Source organism: Bufo gargarizans, chromosome 8 (genome assembly GCF_014858855.1).
Source record: "Bufo gargarizans isolate SCDJY-AF-19 chromosome 8, ASM1485885v1, whole genome shotgun sequence".
In the NCBI taxonomy this organism is placed as follows: Eukaryota; Metazoa; Chordata; class Amphibia; order Anura; family Bufonidae; genus Bufo; species Bufo gargarizans.
In genome coordinates, this window is record NC_058087.1 from 122249438 (window position 1) to 122261800 (window position 12363).

The 12363-nt window shown below is 44.5% G+C and overlaps 1 protein-coding gene across 1 annotated transcript in view; it reads left to right on the forward strand.

The window, feature by feature from the left end:
• Nucleotides 1-276: 276 nt before the first annotated feature.
• The window catches only part of LOC122944429 (pterin-4-alpha-carbinolamine dehydratase), a 71847-nt gene continuing 59760 nt past the window's right edge, over nt 277-12363 (forward strand). The window contains exon 1 of the mRNA XM_044302673.1: nt 277-421. Within this exon, the coding sequence (XP_044158608.1) occupies nt 419-421 (3 nt within the window). The 5' untranslated portion in view covers nt 277-418. The remainder of the gene's footprint in view (nt 422-12363) is intronic.

Below are 12363 nucleotides of genomic sequence, written 5' to 3' on the forward strand. Positions count from 1 at the left end.
TCCACCTGCTTTACCATACAGATTGTGAGTATTCGCTACACTGGGATTTCTGTCGCATTTTATTTATTGGACATTTACCAGGAATGCTCTATAAAGGACATGATTTCATTTTCACCTCTGATGTGGGGCTCAGTATGTTCTGGTTTATATAGTTCAGCAATCATTAACCCAGTTACTGATGAGCAAGCCCTGGGCACTCACAAATAACACGGCCACCACCTCCATCCACTGGAAAGCTGTGGTGCTGATTCACCCTATGCTCCTAGTGCATTGAGAGAAGCTCAGCCCTGGTTGTTTGCCATGGGCGGATTTCTAGTCCACCCCCCTCCTCCTAAACACCCAGTCTGAGAAGCAGAAGCTGAGCTCCAGCAAGTGACAGACACGCCGGCTAAGCCACCAGTTGCTTATCCGTGTAGATATGGTAAGGCGATGCTTTGGATTCTATTTGCTTTTTATTGCTATTTTGTACTTATTAATATTAGAGGGAAGATGTAATTGTTTGGGCAGTTGTAGACACATGGAGGGAATGGAAGGGACACAAGTCAAAGTGCATTAGTTAATGAACAGCCCAGAGATCACTGCTGCATGATAAGCCTGGGTATAAACCTCACCTGACTTTCTATGGCAGGAAATGTCATTTTACTGTTCTTATATTGTTTCGCCATAGGGAACAGGGGACAGTTCTTTTTTCTGTGATTGTATTACTGGTCTTACATCTAGAAGATGCGCAGATCACTCCCTGTGCCATTGTCTAGTATTAAAATACAATAATAGAGATTGTGCGCATGGAGGAATGATAATACTGATTTCATTATGTAGACCGGTATAAGGTATCACATGTTACCAACGTGCAATACCCTATGGCAGTCAACAAGCCAGTATATAATGGAGGAGATCTATCAAAACTGCCTATTTTGCCCATAACAGCCAATCAGATTCCACCTTTCATTTCCCAAAGGAGCTCTGGAAAATTGAAGGTGAAATCTGATTGGTTGCTATGGGCAACTAATGCTACTTATCTGCACTATTGCTGGATCCATCAGGGGATCAGCAAAAACGCATCCGGTCAATAATATTACATCTGTTCAGAACAGATCCGGTTGTATTGTCTCCGAAATGAACAAGATGGATCCGACACTAAAACCATTGTAAGTCAATGGGCGTAGTTGTTTTTGTGTCCGCAAATACGGATCCGGCATGAAACACATTGTAAGTTAAAGTGCCGGATCCGACACAAAAAAAGAAACGCCCATTGACTTACAATGGTTTTAGTGCCGGATCCATCTTGTCTAGATCAGTATCCCATAACACACACACAAAATAGCTGCTTCAGGCGTTTTTGTATCTGGCGTGGGAACGTAACAAAACTAAATAGAATGCGTTCTAGTGCATTCCATTCCGGTTTGTCCAGTTTTGTCCCCACTGACATGGGAACAAAACTGAAGCGTTTTCCTCCGGTTTTGAGATCCTCTGACGGATCGCAAAACCGGAAAGGAAAACACAGATGTGAAAGTAGCTAAACCAAATTTTCCTTTACACCAGTTTTGATAAACGTACCCCATGGGTGGCAGAGGACACATTTACTGAACCTATAACTTTTACCAAATAAATAAATGAACATGAGACAAATCAGTTTGGAAGAAATAGGCCGTGTTGCTTTATTTGGGGTTTTACCAATTTATCATACCAAATAAACCAAATATTGAATCAATCAATACCAATAAATAACCAACCATAAAATATAAATAATTTGAATAAATACTTCAAAACTCATTAACTCTTTATGGACCATTAAGTCCACCCAGCACGAGCTGGGTGACCGATCACCCCACAAGCCAATGCCTAACAGGCATGGCCCCCCCCCCCCCCAAACAAGCAACACAGGCCAACCTCAATAATATTCTGCAGCCCCAGATTAAATATGTCCAGACCGATATCTGATAGATGCACATTGTCCGATCTGAAAAGCCCTGGGACAAAACCTTCCAAATCAATGTGACGGTAGCTTTGCCCCCCAATTGATGGCATGAACTTAGACATTGCTCTATTAACCCTTTTCCTTATTTTTTCTAATTTTCTGTGCTCTGCACCTGCCCAAGCCAACCTTTGGATTATTTCTGAAAAAACCAAGACTGACTCAGGAAATATACCTTTTATTAAGGCTAAATCCTGCTTCATTCTTGATATTAGGTCTAAGGTCTTAATTTTTCCAACGTCATTGCCGCCTAAATGACAAACAATGACGTCAGGTAAAGGCCACATTGAGCATAACTTCTGCATTACGGTAAGCAAGTCATTCCATTGCAAACCCCGTACACCAAACCAAAGAACTAAACACTGTTTAACATTAAACGATAGATTTTCAGTGTATTGCCTCTTCAAAGCTCTCTTCCGAGCCCAATAAATAAATGAGTGTCCTACTACCCAAATAACCGTACGGGGACCTGCAAAACAAAACATCATTTAAAATGATAAAAGCTGCGGTCTAACATATGATTTAAACCTATACGAAGCCCATCTACCAATTCTTTTTATAATTGCATCTTCAAGCCCAAGATTTGCGGCCTCAGTGGCAGCACCAATACGGAATGAATGTGACGACAACTGCAAATGATCCATTTTGAGAGCCTTCAAGCATTTCTTAAAGATGGAATTGAATTGAAATTTAGTCAATGGACTGTGATCTTCATGGATTAAGAAGGCCCCATTAATTTTTGGCCGCATTCCTAGCCATGAAGACACTGCGTCAACCGGACAAAGCGGGGAATTGAACCACTTGCTTAAAGTGATTAAATGCCCCCGACCCAGCTGATCGGTTTTTGATTTCTTAATTCTAATTTTAACTGTCCCTTGATTCAAATACACATCCGAATGGAGCAGACTCGGATCCGCTTTTCTTGAGTCAGCCACCAACTCCCCTATCCTAAATGCTCCAAAGAAGGCTAAAATAAACGCAGTTTTAAATAGAGACGCTTCAAATAAATTTTTGGTAACACTATCCAGCACCTCCACTAATTTTAATAGCAGGCTTAGCGATACTGGACAACGCTTATCCTTTTTTGGATTGCTCCTCTTTACACCCTTCAAGACCTGTTTAATAATAAAAGAATTTGACAAGCATGGCTGACCGTACAACTTTTGGAAAAATGACACCCCCGCCACTGTCTTTGATAAATGCGAAAAGGAGCAATCATTCTCTAACATAGATGAAATGAAAGCTAGACCTCCATCATCCGTGTCAATTATTGCAGACCCACCTATACCCTTATAAAAGGAAAGCCACCTATTCCATGCGGATGAATAATCATCCCATGTTCTAGGTGCCAGAGACTTTTTGAGACTTTTGAATATTAGATCATAACTAGATCCCACAGATGCTCCGGGCACGGGACACCCTCCAAGTCTGCTTCTGGCGCGAGCTCCCGGAATCTTTTCCACTGAAATCGAGATAATGCATCTGCAATGTCATTCTTTTTACCTGGAATATATCTAGCCTTCAACCAAATGTTAAATTTCATGCAACACAATACTAGATGTCTCAATAAACAAACCGTCTTTTCACACTTTGAAGACAAAGTATTTACTGCAAACACAACCCCTTGGTTGTCTGTGAACAAAAGAATCCGTCTATTACTAAAGTATGAACCCCAAATAACAATAGCTACAACTACCGGAAATAACTCTAATAAAACTAAGTTCGCTACCAACTTATTTACAATCCAAGACTCCGGCCATGTCCCAGCGCTCCACTTATTATTCCAAAATGCCCCAAAACCCACACTACCTGCTGCATCTGTGAACAACTGTAACGAATCCGAATCCATAAACTCTTCCTGAAAACAAACCTTACCATTAAATTTCTTCAAAAATTCCAACCACAATGATAAATCATCTTTTAAAGGTCTAGATAGTCTAATATGAGCCTTGGGGGACTTTAAACCTCTTGTGGCAAAATACAACCGCTTAGAAAATACCCTCCCCATAGGAATGATCCTGCAAGCGAAGTTTAAGGAGCCCAACAGAGACTGCAGCTCCCTTAACCGCTTGCCGCCGCGCTAACGCCGAAAGGCGTCATCGCGGCGGCTCTCCCAGGTCACACTAACGCCAATAGGCGTCATCTCGCGAGACGCGAGATTTCCTGTGAACGCGCGCACACAGGCGCGCGCGCTCACAGGAACGGAAGGTAAGCGAGTGGATCTCCAGCATGCCAGCGGCGATCGCTCGCTGGCAGGCTGGAGATCCGAATTTTTTAACCCCTAACAGGTATATTAGACGCTGTTTTCATAACAGCGTCTAATATACCTCCTACCTGGTCCTCTGGTGGTCCCTTTTGTTAGGATCGACCACCAGAGGACTCAGGTAGGTCAGTACAGTCGCACCAAACACTACACTACACTACACCCCCCCCCCCCGTCACTTATTAACCCCTTATAAACCCCTGATCACCCATGATCACCCCATATAAACTCCCTGATCACCCCCCTGTCATTGATCACCGCCCTGTCATTGATCACCCCCCTGTCAGGCTCCGTTCAGACGTCCGTATGATTTTTACGGATCCACGGATACATGGATCGGATCCGCAAAAAGCATACGGACGTCTGAATGGAGCCTTACAGGGGGGTGATCAATGACAGGTGGGTGATCACCCATATACACTCCCTGATCACCCCCTGTCATTGATCACCGCCCTGTCAGGCTCCATTCAGACGTCCGCATGATTTTTACGGATCCGATCCATGTATCCATGGATCCGTAAAAATCATGCGGACGTCTGAATGGAGCCTTACAGGGGGGTGATCAATGACAGGCGGGTGATCACCCATATACACTCCCTGATCACCCCCCTGTCATTGATCACCGCCCTGTCAGGCTCCATTCAGACGTCCGCATGATTTTTACGGATCCGATCCATGTATCCATGGATCCGTAAAAATCATGCGGACGTCTGAATGGAGCCTTACAGGGGGGTGATCAATGACAGGCGGGTGATCACCCATATACACTCCCTGATCACCCCCTGTCATTGATCACCCCCCTGTCATTGATCACCCCCCTGTCAGGCTCCATTCAGACATCCGCATGATTTTTACGGATCCGATCCATGTATCCATGGATCCGTAAAAATCATGCAGACGTCTGAATGGAGCCTTACAGGGGGGGTGATCAGTGACGGGGGTGATCAACCTGATTACCCTGATCACCCCCTGTCATTGATAACCCCCCTGTAAGGCTCCATTCAGACGTCCGCATGTGTTCTGTGGATCCGATCCATGGATCCGTAAAAAATCATGCGGATGTCTGAATGGAGCCTTACAGGGGGGGTGATCAGTGACAGGGGGGTGATTACCCTGATCACCCCCTGTCATTGATAACCCCCCTGTAAGGCTCCATTCAGACGTCCGCATGCGTTTTGTGGATCCGATCCATGTATCCATGGATCCGTAAAAAATCATGCGGATGTCTGAATGGAGCCTTACAGGGGGGGTGATCAGTGACAGGCGGGTGATCACCCTGATTACCCTGATCACCCCCTGTCATTGATAACCCCCCTGTAAGGCTCCATTCAGACGTCCGCATGCGTTCTGTGGATCCGATCCATGTATCCATGGATCCGTAAAAATCATGCGGACGTCTGAATGAAGCCTTACAGGGGGGGTGATCAGTGACAGGGGGGTGATTACCCTGATCACCCCCTGTCATTGATAACCCCCCTGTAAGGCTCCATTCAGACGTCCGCATGCGTTTTGTGGATCCGATCCATGTATCCATGGATCCGTAAAAAATCATGCGGATGTCTGAATGGAGCCTTACAGGGGGGGGTGATCAGTGACAGGGGGGTGATCACCCTGATTACCCTGATCACCCCCTGTCATTGATAACCCCCCTGTAAGGCTCCATTCAGACGTCCGCATGCGTTCTGTGGATCCGATCCATGTATCCATGGATCCGTAAAAATCATGCGGACGTCTGAATGAAGCCTTACAGGGGGGGTGATCAGTGACAGGCGGGTGATCAGGGAGTCTATATGGGTGATCACCCCCCTGTCATTGATCACCCCCCCTGTCATTGATCACCCCCCCCTGGTAAGGCTCCATTCAGCCATTTTTTTTGGCACAAGTTAGCGGACATTTTTTGTTTGTTTTTGTTTTTGTTTTTTCTTACAAAGTCTCATATTCCACTAACTTGTGTCAAAAAATAAAATCTCACATGGACACACATACCCCTCACGGAATCCAAATGCGTAAACATTTTTAGACATTTATATTCCAGACTTCTTCTCACGCTTTCGGGCCCCTAAAAAGCCAGGGCAGTATAAATACCCCACATGTGACCCCATTTCGGAAAGAAGACACCCCAAGGTATTCCGTGAGGGGCATATTGAGTCCATGAAAGATTGAAATTTTTGTCCTAAGTTAGCGGAAAGTGAGACTTTGTGAGAAAAAAAACAAAAAAAATCAATATCCGCTAACTTATGCAAAAAAAAAAAAAATTCTAGGAACTCCCCATGCCCCTCATTGAATACCTTGGGGTGTCTTCTTTCCAAAGTGGGGTCACATGTGGGGTATTTATACTGCCCTGGCTTTTTAGGGGCCAGGGGCGTAACTAAAGGCTCATGGGCCCTGGTGCAAGAGTTAGACTTGGGCCCCCTTCCCGCAGTGCTTTGTGTGTCTTCTTATGCAGCACAAGGGTCTTTGGGCCCCCTCAGGCTCCTGGGCCTGGTAGCGACTGCTACCTCTGCACCCCCTATAGCTACGCCCCTGTTAGGGGCCCGAAAGTGTGAGAAGAAGTCTGGGATCCAAATGTCTAAAAATGCCCTCCTAAAAGGAATTTGGGCCCCTTTGCGCATCTAGGCTGCAAAAAAGTGTCACACATCTGGTATCGCCGTACTCAGGAGAAGTTGGGGAATGTGTTTTGGGGTGTCATTTTACATATACCCATGCTGGGTGAGAAAAATATCTTGGTCAAATGCCAACTTTGTATAAAAAAATGGGAAAAGTTGTCTTTTGCCAAGATATTTCTCTCACCCAGCATGGGTATATGTAAAATGACACCCCAAAACACATTCCCCAACTTCTCCTGAGTACGGCGATACCAGATGTGTCACACTTTTTTGCAGCCAAGGTGGGCAAAGGGGCACCTTTCGGATTTCGCAGGCCATTTTTTACACATTTTGATTTCAAGGTACTTCTTACACATTTGGGCCCCTAAATTGCCAGGGCAGTATAACTACGCCACAAGTGACCCCATTTTGGAAAGAAGACACCCCAAGGTATTCCGTGGGGGGCACGGCGAGTTCCTAGAATTTTTTATTTTTTGTCACAATTTAGCGGAAAATGATGATTTTTCTTTTTTTTTTCTTTTTTCCTTACAAAGTCTCATATTCCACTAACTTGCGACAAAAAATAAAAAATTCTAGGAACTCGCCATGCCCCTCACGGAATACCTTGGGGTGTCTTCTTTCCAAAATGGGGTCACTTGTGGGGTAGTTATACTGCCCTGGCAATTTAGGGGCCCAAATGTGTGAGAAGAACTTTGCAATCAAAATGTGTAAAAAATGCCCTGCAAAATCCGAAAGGTGCACTTTGGAATATGTGCCCCTTTGCCCACCTTGGCAGCAAAAAAGTGTGACACATCTGGTATCGCCGTACTCAGGAGAAGTTGGGCAATGTGTTTTGGGGTGTCATTTTACATATACCCATGCTGGGTGAGAAAAATATCTTGGTCAAATGCCAACTTTGTATAAAAAAATTGGAAAAGTTGTCTTTTGCCAAGATATTTCTCTCACCCAGCATGGGTATATGTAAAATGACACCCCAAAACACATTCCCCAACTTCTCCTGAGTACGGCGATACCAGATGTGTGACGCTTTTTTGATGCCAAGGTGGGCAAAGGGGCACATATTCCAAAGTGCACCTTTCGGATTTCACCGGTCATTTTTTACAGATTTTGATTGCAAAGTTCTTCTCACACATTTGGGCCCCTAAATTGCCAGGGCAGTATAACTACGCCACAAGTGACCCCATTTTGGAAAGAAGACACCCCAAGGTATTCCGTGAGGGGCATGGCGAGTTCCTAGAATTTTTTATTTTTTGTCGCAAGTTAGTGGAATATGAGACTTTGTAAGGAAAAAAGATTAAAAAAAAAAATCATCATTTTCCGCTAACTTGTGACAAAAAATAAAAAATTCTAGGAACTCGCCATGCCCCTCACGGAATACCTTGGGGTGTCTTCTTTCCAAAATGGGGTCACTTGTGGCGTAGTTATACTGCCCTGGCAATTTAGGGGCCCAAATGTGTGAGAAGAACTTTGCAATCAAAATGTGTAAAAAATGGCCTGCAAAATCTGAAAGGTGCACTTTGGAATATGTGCCCCTTTGCCCACCTTGGCAGCAAAAAAGTGTCACACATGTGGTATCGCCGTACTCAGGAGAAGTTGGGGAATGTGTTTTGGGGTGTCATTTTACATATACCCATGCTGGGTGAGAGAAATATCTTGGCAAAAGACAACTTTTCCCATTTTTTTATACAAAGTTGGCATTTGACCAAGATATTTTTCTCACCCAGCATGGGTATATGTAAAATGACACCCCAAAACACATTCCCCAACTTCTCCTGAGTACGGCGATACCAGATGTGTCACACTTTTTTGCTGCCAAGGTGGGCAAAGGGGCACATATTCCAAAGTGCACCTTTTGGATTTCACCGGTCATTTCTTACACATTTTGATTGCAAGGTACTTCTCACACATTTGGGCCCCTAAATTGCCAGGGCAGTATAACTACCCCACAAGTGACCCCATTTTGGAAAGAAGGCACCCCAAGGTATTCCGTGAGGGGCATGGCAAGTTTTTAGAATTTTTTATTTTTTGTCGCAAGTTAGTGGAATATGAGACTTTGTAAGAAAAAATAAAAAAAATAAAATCATCATCATTTTCCGCTAACTTGTGACAAAAAATAAAAAGTTCTATGAACTCACTATGCCCATCAGCGAATACCTTAGGGTGTCTACTTTCCGAAATGGGGTCATTTGTGGGGGTTTTCTACTGTTTGGGCATTGTAGAACCTCAGGAATCATGACAGGTGCTCAGAAAGTCAGAGCTGTTTCAAAAAGCGGAAATTCACATTTTTGTACCATAGTTTGCAAATGCTATAACTTTTACCCAAACCATTTTTTTTTTGCCCAAACATTTTTTTTTTATCAAAGACATGTAGAACAATAAATTTGGCGAAAAATGTATATATGGATGTCGTTTTTTTTGCAAAATTTTACAGCTGAAAGTGAAAAATGTCATTTTTTTGCAAAAAAATCGTTAAATTTCGATTAATAACAAAAAAAGTAAAAATGTCAGCGGCAATGAAATACCACCAAATGAAAGCTCTATTAGTGAGAAGAAAAGGAGGTAAAATTCATTTGGGTGGTAAGTTGCATGACCGAGCAATAAACCGCTAAAGTTGTGGAGTGCCGATTTGTAAAAAAGGGCCTGGTCACTAGGGGGGTATAAACCTGTGGTCCTTAAGTGGTTAATGTACATTTATTTTTTGACAATAACCCTAAGATAAACAAACTAAGATCAAGCAACTTCTTTTTAGGCAAACGAAATTCCATCCTAACGCTGTCCAATTCAATACCCAAAAACTCTAAACAACAGCACAGGAATATAGTTTTTTCTTGAGCAATTGGGATACCAAATTTTGAACATATTCTTAAGAACCCCTGTAATAACTGCTCACAGCACTCAGACTCTGCAGGACCTACAAACAAAAAGTCATCTAAATAGTGCAAAATACCGCCACCTGGAAACGACTCTTGGACCACCCAATGTAAAAAGGAAGAAAATGCTTCAAAGTAAATACATGATTTAGAAAAACCCATAGGTAAGCATTTATCAAAGAAAAATTCTCCCTCAAAACTAAAACCCAATGAATTAAAACCAGACGGTTTTACAGGGAGCAATCTAAATGCAGCTTTAACATCAGCTTTAGCTAACAATGCACTATGCCCGTATCTCCTTAATAAATCTACCGCCTCATCAAATGAGGCATACGAAACTGCCGCCTCTTCCTTGGCGATTTCATCATTCAAAGAAGAATCCTTTGGATACGATAGGTGATGTATCAACCTAAATTCCCCTGGATTCTTCTTTGGGACTACACCCAGAGGGGATAACCTAAAATTCTTAAAAGGAGGGTGCTTAAATGGACCCGCTAACCTACCGTACTCTAATTCTTTATTAATCTTATCTCTAACTACAGCAGGAAAAACATTAACAGACTTCAAATTATCAACAAAATTACAACCAGAACCCCTAAACTGTGGAACATCAAAACCGGATAAAAAAACCGTTAAACAACAAACTAGCTTTCTCCCTGTCTGGGTACTTGCTTAGCCACGGAACCAACTCTATTAATTTCACTGGCGTCCATGCTTTTTGATAATTGCTCCCTGGAGGCAAGAAAGGAAGGCTGATTCTTTTTAAAACATCTTATTAAAGGATGATTGCCCCCACAAAGGGAGCATTCATGCTTATAGCGACAGCTGGCAAGCCACTTGCAAGTGGATTCATTAAAAGCGAAACAAACTCCCTTCCTAAGAGATTGATTTGCAGGAGTCTGCCTTTGCTGCACAGACCTCTGTGGCAACATCAAATTTATCCATAGGCCTATGTCTTTTACTCCAAATTTTAAAGACGGATGGATTGCCAGCTTCTGCCTGAAAGTCTCATCATACTGGAACCATGCAATACCACCAAAGTTCTTGTATGCTTCCAGTATGATATCAAGGTGCTGGAAAAGACCCGAGCATTTCTCAGGATGCCTTTCACCCAGCACCGCAGCGTAAATACAAAACGCCTGCAACCAATTGTTAAAAGACCTTGGTTGCAGGCGCTTTCTTACATCCTCACTTTTTTCATCCTTCTTCTCTACATTATGATCCCTATTAGAAGGTAATAATGATAATAAATCAACAAATTCAAAACTCCATATCTTCTCTTTGATCCCATTAGACAAATGGAAACCCAGAGGAGATACATCACAGGGGAGAACCTCTTTTACACAGAGTTCTGGAACCCCTGAACCTCGCTCCAAAATGGGCAAGTTCTTTGACTGCAGCGCCGGCGGGGGTGCCCACACACCAGCAGCTGCAGTATTAACCTTACTTTTCAAGAAATCAGTAAACAAAGAATTAAGACCTGAAAGAAAATTATCATTGTTAAGTATGGCATTAATGTTCTCATGCTCACCACTGGGATGGACCTCCTGCCCAGAACCGGACTGAGGAACCTTCATACGGATCTTCCCAGGATACTGGCCGGACACAGTGAATGGCTGCTGCACGGATGTGCCAGCATGTCCCACGTCGTCGCTTTCATCCAGCGCTGCTGCATGGGGCCGCTCAGCGCTGCGAATATTCTTCCCTGCGGTGGAGCGCCGCCGGCTATTACTATGAGCTTTGCCGGCTGACGCTCTTTGATGACGTCGCAGGGCCGTGATGTCATCAGCGGCAGACGGCGCTTGCGGCTCCGGCGCCTGGTGATGATCCAGCAGCGATGACGTCTTCAGGGGGCGGGGTGCCGGCGCGCGCATGCTTTTTAGCTCTTTTGCTGCGCGGCGCCAACACCTCCGCTTCCCCACTGGCCACTTGCAGGACGGCTTCTTCTTCTTCTACCGGCTCCCACTCCTCATTCTCCTCCGGATCCGCCGCCGCTTCACCGCCGCCAGGTATGGGCTGTGAGAGGCAGCTCCTCAGCCATTCCTCTCCTCCCGCCGACTCCGCTCTCAGGATCAGGCTACGAAGTAAGTCCTCCATCTTCGGTCTTGACAGGCGCTGCTCCTTTCAGGCTGCTCCACTTGAACTGACAGCTGGGCACCTGTGCGCTGTCAATTTATCCACGCTGATTCCCGCTCAAATCTGACAGCTGCCAATCAGCTGTTCAGCCTTTCCCGCTTCAGAAACAGCTGGCCAATCCCGACAGCTGTTCCCAGCATCCCGTATCCAGGCAGATCACTAAGGGAACCAGCCCAAGCTGGATTCCTGTCAGGATACCTAGAATTTGAAGTAAAAGAAACAGGGGAAGGGGGGGGGGGGAGACAGAGAAACACCAAAAACCATCCTTTTGCCCCCAAAAAACCTTAAATTTTAATAAAATTACTCTAGTGCCCCTGCCACCATGTGCCCCCCAAGCTATGCGCTCTGGGGGGGCCCCTCCAATAGGTGTGTAGGAGTGGACATATTTCATGTCTCTAAAAGTCGGGGCCATACACAGGGGGGCCAAGGCTGGCCATACTCGTCAGTATTTTGACGGCTGAACCTGCTGAGAATGTGTATGGGGAGCTCCCAACTCGAACCTGACAGATTATG